The sequence below is a fragment of the Furipterus horrens genome, unplaced genomic scaffold (genome assembly GCF_987537825.1).
Source record: "Furipterus horrens unplaced genomic scaffold, mFurHor1.1.pri manual_scaffold_5, whole genome shotgun sequence".
Taxonomy (NCBI): Eukaryota; Metazoa; Chordata; class Mammalia; order Chiroptera; family Furipteridae; genus Furipterus; species Furipterus horrens.
In genome coordinates this window covers 11519596-11540955 of record NW_028327175.1, presented here as the reverse complement: position 1 = coordinate 11540955, position 21360 = coordinate 11519596, and the positions used below count along the sequence as shown (strand labels likewise).

At 39.3% G+C, this 21360-nt stretch overlaps 1 protein-coding gene across 1 annotated transcript in view; it reads left to right on the top strand.

Moving 5' to 3' along the window:
* Nucleotides 1–249: 249 nt before the first annotated feature.
* Nucleotides 250–21360, top strand: part of SPEF2 (sperm flagellar and cilia associated 2) — a 154156-nt gene continuing 133045 nt past the window's right edge. The window contains exons 1-4 of the mRNA XM_090276176.1: nucleotides 250–442; nucleotides 8520–8622; nucleotides 15297–15549; nucleotides 20318–20467. Of these exons, the coding sequence (XP_090132302.1) occupies nucleotides 385–442; nucleotides 8520–8622; nucleotides 15297–15549; nucleotides 20318–20467 (564 nt within the window). The 5' untranslated portion in view covers nucleotides 250–384. The remainder of the gene's footprint in view (nucleotides 443–8519; nucleotides 8623–15296; nucleotides 15550–20317; nucleotides 20468–21360) is intronic.

Genomic DNA, 21360 nt, shown 5'->3' with positions numbered 1-21360 from the left:
GAGTTTCTTTCTCTGCTCGTCCAAGAACCCCTTGTTCAGTCCTTAGCTTTTCCTGCCTCATCACCTCTGCACACCCACCCACTTCTCGCTACCTTCTTGGTCCCCTTACAGGTCACCCACAACTAACAACAACGCGCCCCCCGCCCCCAACGCCTCTGGCCCTTTGGAACCTCTTGCGCCTGCGCACATTGCAGTCATACCCGCCAGAAGGGGGCAGGACAGGATTTCCTATCCCCTGAGCCTAAGCTCTGTCACCCCTCTTCTGGCTTTTCACTGAGCTCCAGCCTGAATACGCTTCCTTAGCAACGGGTTTCCCTTGGCAACAAGAGGACGCGAGCCCGTGGACTGGTTTCCTGGCTTGCTGTCCGAGGCCCAGGCCGAATCATGTCGGAGATCTTGTGCCAGTGGCTCAACCAAGAGTTGAAGGTGTCCCAGACCGTGAGTGAGTGACACAGCCCCGGGGGAGCGGGCCAGGGGAGAGCGGGGCGCGGAGCCCGAGCGCGGCGCGTTGGTGGAAGGTGGCGGGGCTGTCGCGAGCTGCGGGACCCTGGCAGCGCCCTGGGCCTGTCTAGCGCCCCCTCTTCCCTCACCCCAGCCCCGCCGGGCTTCTTCATCCCCACTCTGCCACCCCGCTGGGCCCAACCCCGCTGTTCCTCTCCTGCTGCGCTGGCGAGCCGATGAAAGACAAAGCCTTAAATTAAAGCCAGCTACCGAGCTCCTAGCTGTTTGTGCTTCCGGACCAGTTACAGTACCTGCTCTGAGTGTGTTTCCTCCAGTATAAAAGAGACCCCAGTCACCCTTTCCACACTTACCTGTCATCAGGACAGGTGTGTGGGAAATGAGTTAAGGCAGCATATGTGACCATTTACATATTTAGCAGGTGCCACCCAGAGTCTCCAAACCTCACAACCACAGAGGCAACTTTACATGCTGGCAGCTTCCGTGATAGCCAAGTAATTCCAACCTCACCCTGCACTCCGTCTCAGCGCCTTTCTGTTTGTTTTATCAACAGGAGGTTTTTGTTTTTGTTTGTTTGTTTGTTTGTTTCCCAGCCGCTATGATGTTTGCTCAAGGCAAGAGGATTTCAACCCAAATAGTTTCAGTCTGTATTCCCAGAAGCGCCCTGGCTTAATACCAACTTACAACTTCTTATTGAACACTTAAGCACTTACACCAGACCCTGTGCTAAGCCCTAAAACGGACAGACAGACAAACAAACAGCCCTAAGAAGCATTGTCACAGGTGTGCAGATGAGTAGAAGAGGCCAGGAGAGCTTGGTGATGTTTTCAGGCTCACACAGCTAGAATTTGAAGCTAGATCTCTGACTTGTGCTCTTAGGCACGATATTGTATGTTAGAGTTTATATTCAGGGACTCTACTTTTTAAAAAACTCAGCTCTTCCAAATGTGTTCATGTGAGCTCCTTTTATAAGGATTGTTGTTCAATTTAAAGTCACAAAAAACACAGGAATTCAACCACCGAGACAGCTGTAACTTCACAAGACATAACCTAATTCCTAGTTGGTTAAGTGCCAAAGGTGGATTTATTAGTGTTTGTTTAGGAGTGATTTCGTCTATGTTACTTGCTGGGACAAAGAAAGCCACATATAAGAATGCTACATGAGTGCATTTGCCTCCTTGATGAGGCTGGATAATGTTTAGTCACTTTGGAAAGGCAGCTAAAACCAATTGATTTCTGAATTATTCTGAAAGGCAGAAGTCAATTTGGATAAAGCATGTTATTGAATTTTGTGTTGACTCAACTACCCTGAATATCAGCAGTAGAGAAAATGAATTCCAATGATCCTCAATTGAGAAGTCTCCCTCCATTTAATGGAAGGAGGTTTCTGGAATCACTAGAAACTTGATTAGTCTCCACCTATGAAGATTCACATCCATGTTACCAAAGCAAAGAATTTTCAGTGAGTTAAATTTAACCAGACCATTTCCCCTGGAAAACACTGCTTAGTTGTGTATGTTAATGAAATCTCTTAGAATACAAAAAGTCGCTCAACACAACATTACACCTGAAATTCAAACAATTATTTTTATAATGAAAAATAAGGAATATAATGTTGCTAAAGGATTTGCTGTAAAAGATTTTTTAAGAATGCTCCATTATTTTCAAGAATAAATATTGCTTCTGTTTTAAAAAACTCTTATGAATTCACTATAAGAATATTCTCCATAAATCACTGAGCAGTCTCAATAATTGAGTAGAAGCCATCAAATTCCATGTACTAAATCAATCAGATCCTTTGTAAAGATCGATGTACAAGATAGCCCATGTACTTTTGGATTCTGGGTGTGGCTATGTTGAATTTTTGCAGTATCCAAAGTAAAAATAATAATCTCTAGGTCCCAATTTTATACCCTGAAAAGTAAGAATTTAAGAATTACTACGTATTTGGGAGAGTATTAAATGACATTGCAAATGAAAATTATCTGCCACAGTTCTTAACATCTACATCAAGATCCTAAAAAATATATATTATTTCAAATATTTTTCTGTCTCTCACTTTAGAATAATACCTAGTATAGTGCTAGTCACATAATAAGCATTTAGTAAATAATTGTTTATTACATGAAAGGCTGAGAGTGAAGCTTCACGCTGAACTTTATGGATTTGTTCATCTTGAGAAGGCCCCCTGGGTTCTTTGATCCTCAGCTTTGTAATTTCTGAGCTTCTTTATTACTTTAATCAAGATCTTAGAAATTGTTTCCTATTAACTGAAGTTACGTTTTTCTGCTTTTGTAAACCAGTGTACCGATTTATCAGGAGGAAAGGATAGCAGAATAACCTATCCTGGCCATTGAATACCATGCACCATCTTAACGTGCTGGTACACTTGGTAGAAGGCCAGATTTATTGGTTAGATTGCTCATTGAAAATTAGAAATTATATATTATCAAGAGAACTCTCAAATTAAGCTAATATTTGGTTTGTTTTACGTATCTTCTCTAGAGATATTGTTTCTACATGCTGTGATAGGTTAGATTAGATTAGATTCTCTTAGGGTCAGATTCCTTCCTTCTCCCCCTCCTTTTCCATCAGTGGATGAGTAAACCATACTATTCAATGTTATTTTCCAGTGTTACTACTACTACCAAAGTTTCTGCAATTACAATATTTGGGTGTTTTCTCACTATAGCAAATCTCCACTCTGAATAAAGATAATATATCAAAGATTATAATTTACATGATATGTAAAAAATTAAATATATAGATTGAATTTTAAGTGATATGCTATGGTCCTTGTTTGTTTTCTTTTTTGTATAAGTGGGTCTTTGTAGGTGACTAATTTTGTTCTTTTATGTTAAATCTCAGTAATTTTTGTTTTAGAGAGTGACATTTTCTATTATTTGTCCCAGAATTTAAGGGTATTCTTTATCTGGGCCCCCTTGTGCACTAACTATACTTTCTTGATTAGGTCTTATGTCAAGACCTTTTCAAAAGTATCAAATTTTACTTTTAAAAAGGAGATATTAAAATATTCTATTTAACATTTATTTATATAGATTTTATAATATAGCATGGTGACCTTTTATTGGCCTATGATAACATTACCAATCATAGAGTCATAGAACTTTAGATCTGAAAAAGAATCTTAGACATCAGTTAATTCTTCTTTGGCATATGAGGTAATAAATAAGATATGTGTAGAGATTTGTTTAGGGTTGTACAGGTTAGGTAGTGGCAAGTTAGCAGTAGATTCAGAGTCTTCTGACTTTTAATTCTCTCCTCTTTTAATCTGGTGTCATTAAATCACACGTTTTTCTCATGCTTTATCCACAGGGTCATAAGGAAATATATTGCTTCTCATGTAATACAACAGATTTTGATATTTTCTGGCTAGCTCAACAGCTTTTCCCCTGATTAAAACTTGGCTTTCTTTGACACAGCAAATCTAATAACACAAGGCTGTTGTATAAATCAATGTCAAAATTTTCAGATATGAAGTTTCAAAAAAAGGATGTTGCCCAAAATTTAAATCAATAAAGAAGCTCGAGATTGTGTTTCAAATAGTAAATCTTGAGAACTATGGTAAAGTCTTCAAAGGAGAAGATTAATCATCCTGTTCTTATACCGGAGGGAACTGTCAATGTCCTCTGACCAAAGACCACAGTATAAACCTATAGTTGAATAAACTGGGTTTTATTGACGTGTTGCCAACAGAAGAGAACACATTTCTTGGGGAATTGTCGGTGTCTCAGTAAGAGGGTGTTAGAAAGGATTTATAGCATTTGCTCTTGCGTTAGGTGTTTTGTGAGGAGGGTTCAAGGAAGTGGTGCTAGGCTCTGGGTTGGATACTGTTAGAAGCATAGGCATCTCTATGATTGAATGTCTTAATAAATCTTATCCAGGAAGCGGAGAGAATAAAGCATGGCAGAACCACGATTAGTAAAACAGCAGCAACCTCTCATGATGACTAGATTAGTGGATGTTGGCCTTTTAGTGTTTGGGACAATATTGTTTTGTCTGAGTACAAACATGATTACAAAGGGATTTTGTTTTTGTCTTGATCCATCAGGGAGGGTCTCAGGGTTGCTTTGTCTGGTGTTAGTGTGCTGTGAAAGGGATTATGTTCAGTAGGAGAAGGCCAAGGTCACGCAGTGAGGGCCAGGTCCTAGGAACACCAAGGCCTGATGTGGACAGGCCAAGTCCCAGCTTTCAGGAGCTGCTTTTCTCTCTTTCAAATAAAAGCAAATTTGCTTGGCTTTTTAAATGTGGTTGATAATGCAGGCTAGATCTTTGCTCTTCTATCAAAGGAGAAGCAAAGGACATTGAACATAGAATGTATAGGTCTACAGACTTTTATTTACAATTCCAAAATCCAAATATCTCTTTAGTCATTTGGTGGCAAAACTTGACCAGAAATGCTGTGATGCTATGTTTATTCCTTATTTCTCCCACTGAAATGTTTTGCTGTAGAAATCAACTGTGTTTGATTGCATGTGTTTTTGGTGGGGGTGATATAGCTTTTCTAGCCCTAAGTGTGAGCCTGTATCTGAATTTAAGAATAATGTCAAATATTTGCTCTCCGAATATTGAATTACCTTTTAAATAAGAATGTTTGTACACCCTGGCTGGTGTGGCTCAGTTGGTTGGAGCATTATCATACACTGAAATGTTTTGGGTTTGATTCTTGGTGGTGGGTTGGATCCCTGGTCAGGGTGTGTATGGGAGACACCTAGTTGATATCTCTCTCTCACATTGATGTCTCTTTCTCTGTCTTTCCCTCCCTCCCTCTTCCTTTCTCTCTAAAAAGCAATGAAAAAAATGTCCTCAGATGAGGATGAAAAGAAATCTACTGTAGTTGTTGAGGATCTATTATTGAGCTTATGAATTTTCTAATTAATATAACCTGTTATCTTAAATTAAGAGACACTAATAATAATAATTGTCATTGAGCATTTACTGTAGGCAGGAAATAACGCTAAATACTTTACGTACAATATCTCAAACCAATTCTCATGAAATAGAGCCCATCACTCCCCCTTCTTTTAAGATGACGAACTGAGGTTATAGTTGTTCAAAGTCAAAAGGCCTCTAAACGAGCAAGGAGCCAAACCCAGAGAATCTTTCCCCAACGCCTGTGCTCTCCTCTTGGCCATTTTGGAACACAGTAGGCTTCTCTCCTTCGAGTTCCTTCTCTAGCTGGCCCAGGACCATTTTGGTGAAGGAGCTCGTAGACCATTTCACCCGCTGCCATTGCCTAATACAGACCTTTCACAAAGGCCACATCAAAGATTTCAGCAAAAGAAACTTTAGTGATGGGATCAGTCTTGCGGCTTGGAAGATGGGAGGCACAGTTGAGTCGTTGCCAACCAACCTTATCCCGGATATAAATCATCTCAGAGCTCAGCATGAAGCTCATCCCTGGGCTCCCGTGGCTTATTTATTTCTCTTATTCTCAATGTCCCTTGTCCTAGAGTCAACCCACCTCTTCTTTCTCATAGGAAATTCCACTTCTTAGCGCAAATTAACTTATATAGGGGGGCTGTCATGAAATTAGTCATGATATTCAGGAACATTTAGTGGGAAGAAAAATATGATAAACGAATGAGGGAAAAATAAACTTTCCTTTGCTTTTCCTTTCTCGATACTGTTTCTCCCCTCTCACCCCTTTCTCTTTCTCTCTGGCTTCTTATCTCTTTCCTCACACTTTTTCATCTATAGATCCCATATATATTCCATATAGATATCTTTCTCTTTTCTTGTCTAATTTCTTGCATGTATTTTTCTTTTTCCTCCTTTATTTTTTCTACATGTTTCCCTTTGTTGCTTTTGTTGGTCGCTGTCGTTTTTCACTCATGATTCTTTTTTTGATCTGTGTAGCACACAGAAAATCTGAAGTGTCCTATGCAAACAAAACTGCAGAAAGATGTCTTTGTACTTGGTCATTCGTACTAAACTCCTTGATGATGAAATAATAAGTGTCTATTATTCTTATTTTACCTTTATATCCATAAATGCCTCCATTTTATCCATATCAGAATTACCTTATTAATACAACATGGTAATTCAAAGGAAATGGGTTATGGTTTTATTTTCCTAGTGACCTTTTTGTAGCAACTGTTTGCTACTGCTGTTCGCCTGCTACAATGAGAGTGATGGAATCAGATACAGTTATTCCCCAGTTATTCATGAGCTAGACTTAAGGCATTCAGTCAACATGATCAGCAAGCCTAGTGCAAAATCCTGAGGGAGGGGAGGAGGAATGAGACCACCTGAGTGTGACATAGCTCCTGAGTGCAAAGTTATAGTCATTAAATTATTAATTGAAATCCATAGTCTGACCATGGCTATTTGTCCAGTGGCTCTTCAGAAAACTAAAAGAAGAATGGGGATAGGCTAAGGAAGAGAAAAGGGCAAAAGCAGGGGAAGGAAGCAACTTTATGCCATGCACCAGAATAAACTCAAGATGGATAAAAGACTTATATATAAGTTGTGACACCATACAAGTCCTAAGGAAAACATAGTAAAATTTCAGATATCCCACGCAGCATCATTTTTGCCGATACATTCTCTAGGGCAAGGGAGATAAAGAAAAAAAAATGGGACTACATCAAAGTAAAAACTTTCTACACAGCTAAAGACAATATCATCAAAATAAAAAGGGATCCAACCATATAGGAAAACATTATTTGCCAATGATACCTTGGACAAGGGTCTGAGCTCCAAAAAATATAAAGAACTCATACAACTCAACACCAGGATGATGAACAATCCAATTAAAAAATGGGCAAAGGACGTGAACAGACCATTCTCCAAGGAGGACATACAGAGGGCCCATAAACATATGAAAGGATGCTCAACATCACTAGCCATCAGAGAGATGCAAATTAAAGCCACAATGAAATACCACATCACATCAATCAGAATAGCCATCATTAACTAACCAACAAACAAGTGCTGGCGAGGATGCAGAGAAAAGGGAACCCCAGTGAACTGTTAGTGGGATTGCAGACTGGTGCAGCCGCTGTGGAAGGCAGTACAAAATTTCTTGAAAAAATGGATCTGTCTTTTGACCCAGTGATCCTATTGCTTAGGTTATACCCAAAGAATCCTGAAACACTAATTCAAAAGAACCTATGCACCCCTATATTCATAGCAATGTTATTTTACAGTAGCCTAGTGCTGGAAACAACCTGTGTGCCCATCAGTAAATAAGTGGATCAAAAAACTATGGTACATTTATACAAGGGAATACTATGCAGCAGAAAGGAAGAAAGAACTCCTACCTTTTGCAACAGTATAGGCAGAACTGGAGAATAGCATGTTAAGTTAAATAAGCCAGTTGATGAAAGACACATATGATGTGATCTCACCTATAAGAGGAACCTAATGAACAAAAACAAACTAACGAGCACACTAGAACCAGAGGCATGGAAACATGGAACATTCTGACTGTGACCAGGAAGCGGAGGGAGGTGGAGAAAATAATGGAAAGAAGGGGAAAGGACTAACCAAAAAACATGTATGAATGACCCACAGAACATAGACAATAGTGTGGGAACTGACTGTGGGAGTGGGGTGTGGACTGAGTGGAGGAGAGCAAAAGGGGAAAAATTGGGACAACTGTAATAGAAAACAATAAAATATGTAAACTTATTGAAACAGATTAAAAAATAAATGATCCATGTTTTACTCTTCAAAAAAAATAAATAATAAGGCACTACAGTGTAATTATATAAAATATATTAAAGGTTTGCTTTCTTTTAAATATGAGAGTATAAATTTTATTGGTTGTGTTTTAATTTGATCAGAAGTTGCTTTTTTTAAAAATTTCATATGTCATCATGTATTGATATATACTTATATATGAATTTTGAGAACACGCCTACTGTTCAACTTAAATCTTTTCATTTGGTTATTAAAAGATATTTCTAGAAGTATTTCTGTGGAATTTTTAGTTCAAATTGAATTATGGAGTTTTACTCTATAAATATATAATGAAAATATATAAACTTTATGTGCAACATATTTACTTTTAAATCTGTATATTTAAAATTCAGATCCCAAGTCATTTGCAAAGGCATTTTCCAATGGCTATCTAATTGGAGAAGTTCTACACAAATTTGAACTTCAGGATGACTTTTCGGAATTTTCAGACAGCAGGTTAGTGAGATTATTTCTTATTTTATAAAAAGTCAATTCTTTTGATATTTCAATGGTTTTAGCCTCCAATACTAACTTCTAAGAATCATCAATTTCAACCTTCCTTTTAAAGCCTAAACCAGCTAAGAATAACTTTGGTATGGAAATTGTCGCTTCTTCATATATACATATGTCATTGTCCCAGGTTTCAGCAAGACTTGATCTTTAAAAGAAATGTGTTTTCATGTCTTCTATATTTGTGCAATCTTACACCAAATTAGTTCTTATTTTGTTAAATGGTTCTACTTTCTTTTAAGAGAAGGTATGAAAGAGCATATACTATCCTGGCCAATTAGTATATTTGTGTGTGTGTGTGTGTGTGTGTGTTAAAAATATAAAATAGAACATAATTAATAGTAAAACAAATCCATAATATTTTTTGGTTTTAGCAGCTATATTGTGATACAATTCACATGCCATAATTCACCATTTAAAGCATACAATTTGCTGGTTTTAAGTATATTTGCATATTTAGTATAACACAACCATCACCACTATCTAAACACCCAGCCTCTGGTACTCACACATCTATTTCCTGCCCCTGTGCATTTGTCTGTTCTGCGCATTTTGTATTGATGGGTTCAAACAAGATGTGGCATTTTGCGACTGGCTTCTTCTACTTCAGGTGTTTTCAAGGCTCATCTGTGTTGACGCATGTATAAGTACTACTTCATTTCTGTTTATTTGCTGAATAATAATAATTATTATTATTAGTTCCCTGTTTGTTCATTCTGATAACACTTTGGATGACCCTTTCCTTATCACATTAAGTTGTAATTATTTGTTTACATGTCCGTTCTTTGCAGTGTTAGTCACATGAAGGTGTCCGAACACTGGCTCATGAATAAATATGTAAATGTTTTCTCCTCAACTAGATTGCAGGGTGGCTGAAAGTTGCAGTGTGTTTATTCTCTGTGCGCCCGCCCAGTGTTGTCTCTAGCCTGTAGCAGACACACGCTAATGTTTCTCTATTGGATAAATGCGTGATGGAGAAAGAATACCTAACCTGGCTGGTGTGGCTCAGTGGATTGAGCATCGGCCTGCGAGCCAAGTGTTGCTGGTTCGATTCCCAGTCAGGGCACATTACTAGGTTGCACGTCAGGTCCCCAGTTGGGGGCACAAGTGAGAGGCAACCACACAGTAAAAAAAAAAAAAAAAAAAAGAAAGAAAGAATACCTGTTTAGCTGCAGAAAACTTAGAGAACCATACTGACCATATCCCATGTGCAGTATTTCGGGCGTACTAAATTTACTCTGTTAGTGGGGTTGTAGAGGGCCTTTGTGTGAAACGAAAAAGGGGACCCTATCTGGAAGGACACAACTGTGAAGACACAGGTCTTTGTGACCAGAGAGGTATTTGTGCAAAGAAAAAGGGTGAACGAAGCAGCCTCATGCCAGGGATAGGGCCTGGCAAACCGAGCACAGGACAGCCTTCACACCCACGTGTCTGCCCTGCTTATTACCATGTGTCCCAGCCCTGCCTTTTCCACTGCGAAGGGCTAACTTTCTATCCCATCGAGAACCAGCACAGTCCTGAAGATGTGCAGGGGCGCCTTCTTACCCTCACGACCAAATACTATCCACTTTCTTATTTTCCAGGGCAAGCAGCCTTATCAAGAAGTCAGAGATCAGTACATCCATGAACATGACCTTTGGAATAGTGTATTTGGTGGAGAAAGAATTCTTCATTGTTAAAACCTGTTTTTTTAGGCAGCTGTCTAGTTCCAGAGCTCATGATTTAGGGATTTTGTCAAATATTTTTAGTTCCTTTAGTCTAAAATGTAAACAATAAAATAAGTGTATATTGCTAATAACTTATTTCCCTTGGAAATGACTGAGTCCTGAGAATACTTCATCTAACTGAAAGAGTTCTCTGTTTTAGAATATTTTTAGTCCACCTCAAAGAGTGGAAAATAAGCAGGTTAATTAAAAGAATGAAAAGTAAAGAAGCAGAGATATCTTTGGAAGGCAGCTTCTACTTACTTTGTAAGGTATATTCCCTCACCAGGTAGCAAGGAGAGGGGACAAGTAATCCCTCGGCAAATTAGAACTGCAAGTAGGGAGGGAGAAGACTTTTCCCAGAATACATTTCTTATTCCTTAGAGTCTTTGCTAACGTCATGTGTTATGTCTCCAGAGCAAGGATGCCCCAGTGGTTTCTCTGTTCACAAACAACTGTTGGTTATCATGTTACACTGATTGAGCATTTGCTATAACAAGAGGGGACTTCCAGCAATTTACACGCCAGTTATATTCCCCGGATTTTGATTGGTTGGAAATTTGCAATATATATTAAAAACTTCCAGACAAAAGTACTGTAAGTCCTGGATACTTTGGCCTGTCTATAAGGGATATTTTAAGGCCTAATATGTGACTGAACCATGGTATTAGCAGGCCCACAGTGCATTCTGGGGGCCATGTAATCCTTCACTTTTACTGCGTACAGGGCAACACTTTGATGAAATTTGGAAATGACTAGTGTTTGATTTTGGATTCTCCCTCCTGAATTATGTTGCTCTTAACCTCTGCAGACTGAGGTTATGACCCGGGTCAAAGTTCTGACAAGTGGCGCTCAGGCCATACCTTCCCAAATACCTGTAGTAGACTCCTAGGATAGGAAGGGCATGAAAGGTTCACTGTGAAGGAAGATGAAAAAAGGTATAAGATACCTGTAGAAGGATTGGAACCACAGGTCATGACCTGACCTCTTTCTGAGTCATACCCTTTAAAGTATTGTCTGCTTTACTCTAATCATTTTAGGTGAATGTTTGTCACCTCGACCTATAAAGTCATTTGTTGGGGAACAAATTGCAAAAGTGGACCTGAGAAGACCTAAAAAGGATGTCTGCTCTTATTGTTAAGCTTTCCTGGCAGCCTTCATTATCTCTCCTCATTCCCTCTAAGATCTGTTTCTCTTTTACTAATTAAATATTATATTCAAAATTTGGTTGATATTTCTGTTAAAGGAATAATAGTAAATGGAGGAAATGTGACAATAAGTCATATAACTGGAAACGGAATTCAAAGTATGTGTCACTATCTTTGTTGACATTGGCCTTCCCAGGATACTGGCTCCTTATTCATATTTAGAAATCATTTGTCTATTTCCCCAACCCTATCTCCTTTTAGAGATAGGTTTTTAACTTGCCCTTAATGGATACTTTTGGCTAGATTTTTAGGAGATTCATAAACACCCAACAATGGTAGACACATTTTGAGTATTTGTGTGGATGTGTGTTTTCTTTCCTATGCAAAAGGTTCCACAGGTCTCATCAGATTTTCAAGGGTATATGTGGTTTTTCTTTTTTTGGGGGGGGGGGGCTTAAGGGTTACTTGAGGGAGGGACACACTTTATTTATTTTTTGTTCATCTCTATAATTTTTTTTAATGTATTTTGTTGATTACAGTGTTACATTTGTTCCAATTTCCCTTCCCTCTGCTCCCCTCCACCCGGTGGCCCCCCTCCCTCCCCTTGTCCCCCCTTTTAGTCCATGTCCATTGGTTGTGCATATAGTTCTTCTCAACCTCTCTCTGTCTATTCCATTCCCTCCTATGATGTTTCTTAATTCCTATACCATCTCCCTCCCTCTCCCCCTTCCCTACTGACCTCCCCCCAATATGCTCCCCATACCTGTAGTTCTTTTTCCACTCTCATTGCCTGTTTAGTTTGCCTTTGTTTCAATTCCCTAGCTTCTGTTGTTGTTTCTTGTGATGCAGTTTTCATTTTAGTGCTCATAGCTTTGATCCTCCTTTTTCTAAACCAGTCCCTTTAACATCTCATATAACAGTGGTTTGGGTCTAATGAACTCTTTCAGTTTTATTTTGTCCTGGAAACACTTTCTCTGCCCTTCTATTCTGAATGACAGCTTCGCTGGATAAAGTAATCATGGTTGTAGGTTTTGGATTTTCATTGCTTTGAATATTTCTTGCCAGTCCCTTCTTGCCTGCAGGGTCTCCCTTGAGAAGTCAGCTGATAGTCTAATTGGGACCCCTTTGTACATGATTCTTTTCTTCTCTCTTGCTGCTTTTAAGATTCTCTCTTTATCTTTAACTTTCGACATTTTGATTATAATGTGTCTTGGAGTGGTTCTCCCTGGGTCCAGTTGTTTTGGAACTCTCTGTGCTTCCTGGACCTGTAAGTCTATTTCCTTCCCCAAGTTTGGGAAGTTCTGCTTTATTATATTTTCACTTAATTTTTCAGTTTCTAGTTCTTCTTCTTCGCCCTCTGGCAATCCTATAATCCGTATATTCGATCTCTTATAGCTGTCCCAGAGGTTTCTGATCCTCTCATCCTTGCTTCCCGTTTCCTCTCTCTGCACTGGTTGACTGTTTGTTCCTTCTCTATGTTCTGGTTTGTTGATTTGAACTCTGGATTTTATTTTCTCACCATCTGTCTCGTATGAGGTTTTGTTCCTTTCAGTATGAGTGTTTTTCAATTCTTTCTCATCTTTTTCCAGATCTTTTGTTAATTCTATAAGCCACCTGATAGCAATGGCCCTGAACTGAGCCTCTGACAGGTTTCTTATTTGTTCATCTGTCAGGTTCTTCATCTGTTGCCTGGTGAGCTGCGCCACCGGGATTTCTATAGTTGTCTGCCTCATTTTGACAGATGTGTTTTGCTTTCTTGGGCTGGCTATAGGGGGCAGTGCCTGTGTACTCGTCACAAGCCAGCGACCGGCGGTGATCCACAACCTTTCTCGCCGCACTGTGGCACTTTGTCGTCACTGCCCAGCAACCAGTGGCTACCCGCAACCTTTTTCGCTGCGCTGTGGCGCTTCGTGTGGGGGCGGGGGTCCAAGATCGATTCCTGCAGTTATTCTGCTAGGAGACCGTGATCTGTCCTCCCACCCTCTGGGCCTCACTGTTCGGGGCAATGTGGTGGTTGCTCTTCCGAGTGTTGGGGTCGCGAGCTGCCAGGGTTCGACTGCAGCCGGGGTTGCTCTCCCTGCCGCTGTCCCTGGTGCTACCGCAAACAGCTCCACCCCCTTTCGCTCTTCTCACCTGCCCAAAGAGCGCCGCTGGTTTATAACTTTGTACGTTGGCCTTCCGTGTAGTTTTATTTTCTGGAATTTCTAGTTATCTTTTGTTTTGAAGGAGTTGTATTCCTCTCTAGTTGTAGAGGGAGACCGAGCGTGTCCGTCTAAGGCTCCATCTTCGTATATGTGATTTTTTAAAAATGTTGAGAACCACTGCTTGAGAGCAATCTCTTGAGAAACAGTATACTAGGAACAGTATATAAAGCTTACATGTTAAGTGATCTCATTATGTTTCTAAAACTTTAATTGAAATTGTGGAAGGTTACAGTAACTTCCCCCAAATAATTTTAGAGTCCAAAATGAAGTTATTGAGTGAGTGACCCTAGTATATTAGAAATTCTGCCAGATACATGGCAACTCCCTCTGTTCTGAGGTATCATTCTGAAGGGGAGTTGGGGGGGAAGGTAGGACATTAATTCATATTCAAGTATATTCAGCGTGTGTTTTTTTCTATTCAGGAATGTCACTGAGTGTTTGGGAATTAAAGTAAAGAGAGAACGGGCCAGCGTTTAGGATTGGTATTTATATCCAGGTGGATCATTGAGGCACAAGAAGTGGGAATGCTTCCAACATCTTTTGCTTTATTTCTATCACTGGCCTCAGGCTGATTGACAGCCCTAGAGCATTAGAGACTTCTATGACAACACGCACCTCAATTTGTCACTGTTCACTCATCTAGGGCAGGCCCTACCTAGATGAGGTAAAAATTTGTAACAATTTAGTACATTTGTAAACTTTTTTATACTTATTTACATATCCTTTGCATGATATCAAGAACAAAATCCTGCATTCTTGTAAATCGTCGGCAGCCGTCCGTCTCGAGAGACGATGGTGTAGCTTCTTAAGAGTCTATCTGCACTGCCGAGAATGATAAATTTAATAAATATATCCTTTGTATGTAATGGATATTCAATCAGTGTTTGTTAGTTGAGAGAGTAAATTAATAAATGAATGAAATCGTAAATTTCTTCTAAAATGTGAGCCTAATTTGATAATAGGTCATTCCAAAATAGATATAACTTATAATCAGAAAGTTTTTACTGATTCTCAAAGTAGTAATAAAAACTTCTAATTGAAGATTTCACAACTAATCTGACTTAATAGTAATGTTATTTAATTAAATACTTTTGACAGTGCCTGAGAGGCTCATTGTTAGAGTTGTCAGTGCAGTGTTTAGGGCTCTTTTCAGACACTAGTAATAATAGCATTTAATGAAATGGCAATTTAATTTGCAATTTTAACTTCTGAGTAAAGTATTTTTCAAAACCATAGTTAAGTTTTTCCATTTAGAAGAAGGAATCTAATTATCTGGTTTTGTATTGACTTCTTATAGAAATTCTAACATCTGTTTTAGCAGGAAAGTGTATAAAATTAATGAGTTTTAGTTCAGTCATTCAAGAGAAATAAGTGCATAAAATTCAGGACAATAGAAAAGCTCAATGTGGTTTACATGATTGAGTGGTTTTAGAGATGAATGATTTAAAAAAAAAAACATGGATCATGGGATAATTCAGACTATTGGATAACGATAGTATCTCTGATACTTGTTTGTTTTTAATTCAAAGCCAATGTCTAAATGTGTAAAATATTTCAATGCCTAGGGTTTCGAGTGCCAAACTAAGTAATTTTTCTCGCTTGGAGCCAACACTTCACCTTCTGGGTGTGCAGTTTGATCAGAAGGTGGCTAACAACATTATTACGGAAAAGCCTGGGGCAGCAACGAAACTTTTGTATGAGTTGTATATTACTCTTCAGAGAAAGAAGAAAAGTGGACTGACCGGAAGGGAAATGCAAACCAGGCAACCGCTGACAAGCGCGAGGCTTCAGAACATGAAAAGCGAGGCTTCTCGAGATGTAAGTACATAAAGAAACACCACGTGTCACCGCGTAAAACTTGGTAGAGAGAAATGACAGTGATGCCGCATTCTCAGAGAAGCCCCATGGGGTATACCTGTCCTTTCTGTGTGTTATTGGCCGTACTTGGCTTTTACTTTATATTATTGTTTTCAATGCATTTATCCATTTTTTATGTCTGCCTGCGTGCTATCCACATAGCTTATCAAATTCTGTTTGTTCCTGATCCCCAGTGCCGGCTGCTCTCTTTCCGGTTATAGCCCTACTGTATCTGCTCAGCTCTCCTTATGGCGTGTCTCCCCCCGGTGTGCCCCCTGAGCTCCAGGCTTTGTGCACCAGATGAATCTTCCCTAAATTCCACTCTCTGTTCTTCTTTTGCTTGGAAACCTTCTATTTTACATATAGCCTCTCTCCCAGTTTAGACGGGCATTCAGCAGCTTTCACTGCATGTTCTCTGGCTCTCTTGCTGACTTTCTTTCTTCATCGTCCTCACCATCAAGGCTTCCTTCTACATAGTTTGGAAGCCTGTCCTTCAATGGGACTTGTATGTTCCCGCTCTCTCCTCTCTCCTGGCCAGACTCATCCTTCTCCTCTCTCCTTGTCCCCCAACTTTTCTCCATCTCCTTCTGTGCAACCTTCCGAGTACATGGGGGCTCTTCACATGGACCTCCTTGGGCCCAGATAATCCTCGCTCTCCCGTGTTCACCGCCTGTGCTGGTATCACTGCTCACCTTCAATATTTATGTGTCTAATGGCCTCACAAGATTTATAATTCCTCAGATTCGAGGAATATGTTTAGTACCATGTTTGAACATTGCAAATACTCATTAAACATGTTTTGACAAATTGATATGACTCCCTGGTTGACAGTTCTCTCCAGTTCCTGTGCTATTTCCTTCTGGTCAGTGAAGTGCATGAACTCTTCCAGGTCTCTAGGGTAACGGGCAGTGCTGCACTAATGCAATGTACTAAATAAAAATGGAAATAATAAAAGTGGTAAATTTAATCGTGAAGCAACAATGACATCATAGATGTGCTTAATGCTAAATAACTTAGTACTGCACCCTGCTTCCTTCACGTGCAAGCTGATTAACTTCGGGCCAGTCGCTAGAAGAGTCTCAATTATCCCAGCTATAAAAACAATGATGATTATCTGTATCTGCCTCAGAGTTAGGATATTTTGTAGCTTCAAGAAGATAATTTTTTGTAAAATATAAAATAGACAACAGTAATAAGTGCTACAGAGCTGTGTAGATGAGGCCAAACGAGAGACCCGTTGGATTTCATATTGGCCGTGGGTGACCTACCAGAGTCAGCCAGTCATTCACTGAACAAATAGTTGTCGAACTTCTACTTTATGCCAAGAACTTGCACAATGGATCCCAATCCTCTTAGATTACATATTAGGGAGTACAAAATATTTCAGTAAGGTGGTATAGATTTCAGTGAGTTGAGGAATAAGTTGGAAATGAGGAAGAAAGGAGCGTAGACTCTTCTTTCAAGAAATTTGAAGATGAAGGAGAAGAGGGAATAAGAACAATAGCTGTGGGAGAGAAGCTCAGGGGAAGCGTGGGATTATTTATTTCATGGGTGTAGATACTGGGACAACCTGCTGGTTGAGTAAAAGAATCAGTGGCAGGAGGTGGCTGTTGTCAGGGCGAAGTGAACAGAGATCCTATGGGAAGAAAAGAGAAGGAACATGTCAGTGGCTCAGAGGAAGGAGTAGAGATGACTTTCTCTAGTCCTGGATGAAGATATAGGTGTTTGTTACGGAGTAATATTAAAATTCGTTGAACATACATAGTGAGGTCCCAAGGCCTGTTCCATGCACTTTATATATATCATCTCGCTTGGTATATTTTATGTCAGTCCTGTGAGATAGGTCTCTCCTCTCCCCATTTGGCAGATGATGAGACTGAGACAGAGAGCTTAGGTAACTTGGCCAGCTTTGTGGAGCTGAAGCCCAGACTGCAGCCATCTGACGTAGGAGCCACACACTCAGTGTGGAAAGGCTTCAGGCTGGCCCCATGTCCTGCAAGGGTCCTCTGAGGAAGTGCCAGCGTCTACCGAGGCAGTGTTAGAAGGACAAAAATGGATGGGACAGTTTCTTCAGTAAGTCTTCAGCTTCTAAGAAGATCGCTTTTGAATATAAAAGTTTTAGTGAAGTACATTGTCCATGTTTCTGTGTCCCAGTTTATAATCATCTTTAAGAGTTTATTTTCTTGTAATATTGCATTCTTCAGTGGCCTGGAAGTTTTCATCTTTCCTCACTTGTTACTAGAAGTGGCTCAAGTAATAGAAAGAATCTGGCTTCCTATATTATCTTTTATGTGTTGAAATTGGTTTTATATATTTATTTTTATGAAAATATATTTTCAAGAATTTAAATACCATTTATTGAAAATTTAACTCAGGAAAAAAATACCATAGAAGTGTATAGATTATTTTGCAAGAAGGAATTCAAATCATGTTTTGTATTCTCCTTATATCAATTAAGGATAGAATAATTAGTATGGAGCTTAAAATTATTTTAACAACCAACAAGAATATTTCATAGAAACTTTATTTTGAAGACAAGTTTTATGTGCTTATAAAAATGATATACTCTTTATTCTTTAATAACAGCATCTTTTGAAATGCTTTTTTCATTTAGAGACTTAGAAACCTGATACCATGTCAAACTGATTTCAATCTGATGCAGGTTACACACAGGTTTCAAGAAAAATATATACACACGAAAGCAGATCTTGTCTGCATGCATTTTGAGAAACTTCAAAAATTTCAAAAAGTCAAGAAAGAACAAAGATGTTATAAAATCAAAAAGGTTTTCTACAACATTTTTAACAGAAGCTCACTAGTGCATAGTATACTGTTTGTGATTTAGGCCTGTAGTACACATTGCATAAGCATGAATGTGGCACACGTTGCATGTTGCTGGTGCATCACTCATGCTCTGCCCTGCCCTCACCTCTCTCCTTCACTTTTTCCTTCTCGCCATCCCCACTCCTGCTGACCGTCACCTCCACTGTGGCTACATAGCAAGAACTACCGTTCTCAGGAAGGGCTGGACAATTTGATCACTTTCTAAGTTGTCTGGTAGAAATCAATGAATCGGGAGCATCAGTGATGGGATCAGGGTACTACTGGCTACTGCAGAGAAAGCTATGACCACTGTCACCACTGAGGGAGACAGAGTGGACATTTCCCTCTCTCTTTCCCCTCCTCGGCCACTCCTTGGTCCTCAGTCCTTCCCATTCCTCTCTTTGTGGCTTGCCTCCTTTCCAGCCCTTGTAACATGTCTCTTAACATCTCCCTGGCCCTTCTGGCTTTGACTAACTCCCCACTGCTTCTCACATTTCTCTGAAAGTCTTTAATGAACGCCTGTGCATTAAAGACAGGAGAGGACAATGGTGTGCAGAATAATTAAAGACTTTTAAGAGAATGTCAGGTGGCTGCGTGTATGGAATGTGCAAACTACAGGCAAAAGAATTATAGTTCTCCTGATTGCCCTGTAAGTCACTTATTATAAATTCATAGTCGGAATGGTAAGAAATTAACATCTCCTGAATGTAGTGAGCTCCTTGTGAGGAGGGCGGGAAAGATGAGAGACAAGCTCTGGAGGATCTTATGATCCTTGTCACAAGGTGGATAAAGGACGGGGCCTCCCTGGGCATTTCATGGTACAGACAGAGGACGCTCTTAAAGTAGTGCTTAAGTGGAGATAGAGTGCTGGGACTGTACCTGTAGGGAACCAGCCTGCCTAGCTTTGATGTGCCAGGTCTACTGCAGGAAGTCTCCAAAGGCAGTTGGGGAAAATATAATATGATACCATTAGATATTCCGAAATAAATTATTGTGTTTAAAATGGTAAGAAGCGAACAGGACAAAAGGGAGAGCCTATCCCTGGTTTTCTTAAGAAAAAAAGATAAACATAGTGCAGCAAATAAAACTTCACATTTTCAAGAATGATTTGAGCAAAATTTTTAAATTATTTATAATTTCTGATTTTTAATGATGAATTGATGTTTCTTATCTTTGGAAATAGTTGCCAATGACCTTATTAGTTTTAATATAATGCTTTAGCAGTAAAGTCATGATTAGTTTCACATGTTACCTTTTAAATCATTTATATGTAAAATATTTATCTGATTTTCATTGAGTTTTTTTTTTCAGTTAGGCTCTTCTGCTTATATTCTTCTTTATATTCAAATAATTATTGCCTGCATAGAAAAGAGATGATTCAACAATGAATCACATATTTAGTGTTAGTTCACTATTTTATGTCGGCTCTGAACTCATTGTTTAAATGTGACTGATTTGGGGGGAAGCTTGTCATTTCTATCAGGTTCCCAGGAAGCCCGCTAGAGACCATCTAATGGACTGAATTTTCTCTTCAGACCACCTTCAGAAACAGAATTTTCCCTTCCCATTATCGGGCAGGTCATGAAGGTGGAGCTGGGAAAGAATTATACTCTCCTTTGTGTTTGGAACACCTTTTTATTTCTCGTAGTATCAGCACCCAGAATGAAAATACACACATTTGATTAGCACAATTTGGGGACTCCAAAACTGTGTTTTAACATCATACTGTTCAAACTAAGTCCCGTTGACATCTGCATTGTAACATTGTACAGTTGTGACACCTGGTCCATTGGTTAATTGATGAGTTCTGAAAATTTCAATGGAAAAATTATATGTACGTGTACCTGTAAGTGTGTAACATTGCCTATTATTCTGATGAATCGAATCACTAAACTAATATCTACAGGATATTCAGCAACAGTTGAGCAGAAGACGACAAAATGAAATAATGGCCCAAATCCAGGCAGCCATCATACAGATTCCTAAACCTGCATCAAATCGTACTCTGAAAGCGCTTGAGGCCCAAAAAATGATGAAGAAGAAAAAAGAAGCAGAGGTAAGGGATAGTCCTTTAAAATAGCATGTGTTTGTCTTAATAAAAGAATGATCTTTCCCTAAGGCATATAGAGAGACTTCCCAAAACTACTTATTTTCTTTTCAAATGATCTTTAGCATTGTTCTTTCTCATCAAAACTCTTTCATTGTATGCATATTCCATCCCCTGTATACTGTTACTTGTTCAGAAACAGAGACTGTAGCTTCAGGCCAGGGATGAGAACTCCTATTAAGTCACAGTACCTGTCTGGCCTCCTGTGTTGAGGATTCTGTGGTCACTAACAAACCAGGCCAGAACAGGTGCGGTCACAGTGGCCCCCATGGGTACACCAGGGGCCAGCTGAGGTGCCCATATGTATGTGCCATTTCTACTATATGTTTTCACTCAATTTCTCCTCACCATGCTGCACTACTTTTCTATGAATCCTAGAAATGCTAGGTAATTTGCTTGTTATCAGTTTATTTAAATTTAAGTTACCTACACAACTGATATTTTGCTAGACCATACCAACTGCCAGTCATTCCAAAGGACACAATCTGATCCTGTTTCACAGGGGAGCAACACTACATTCTTATACAAGTTCCTGCAGGCTACTCTACAAAACTCTACAATAATGTCCATGAGACTCTCCCGTGACCTAAGAAAAAGATTATTAGCAAACCATTTATTAAGCATCTGCTATATGTCAGGCTATGGATTGGGCACTTCACATTATTTTTTATTATATATAAATGACTCTCCAGGTGTGGTATTATTTTGCCCATTATGTATATAAGGAAACTGAAACCCAGAAAGCTGATATGTTTTACCAAAGTTCACAATGCTGGTAAAGCAGAGAGTGGCAGATATCTCTGATTTCTAAGGTCATTGTATTTTATATTTTTCTATATTTA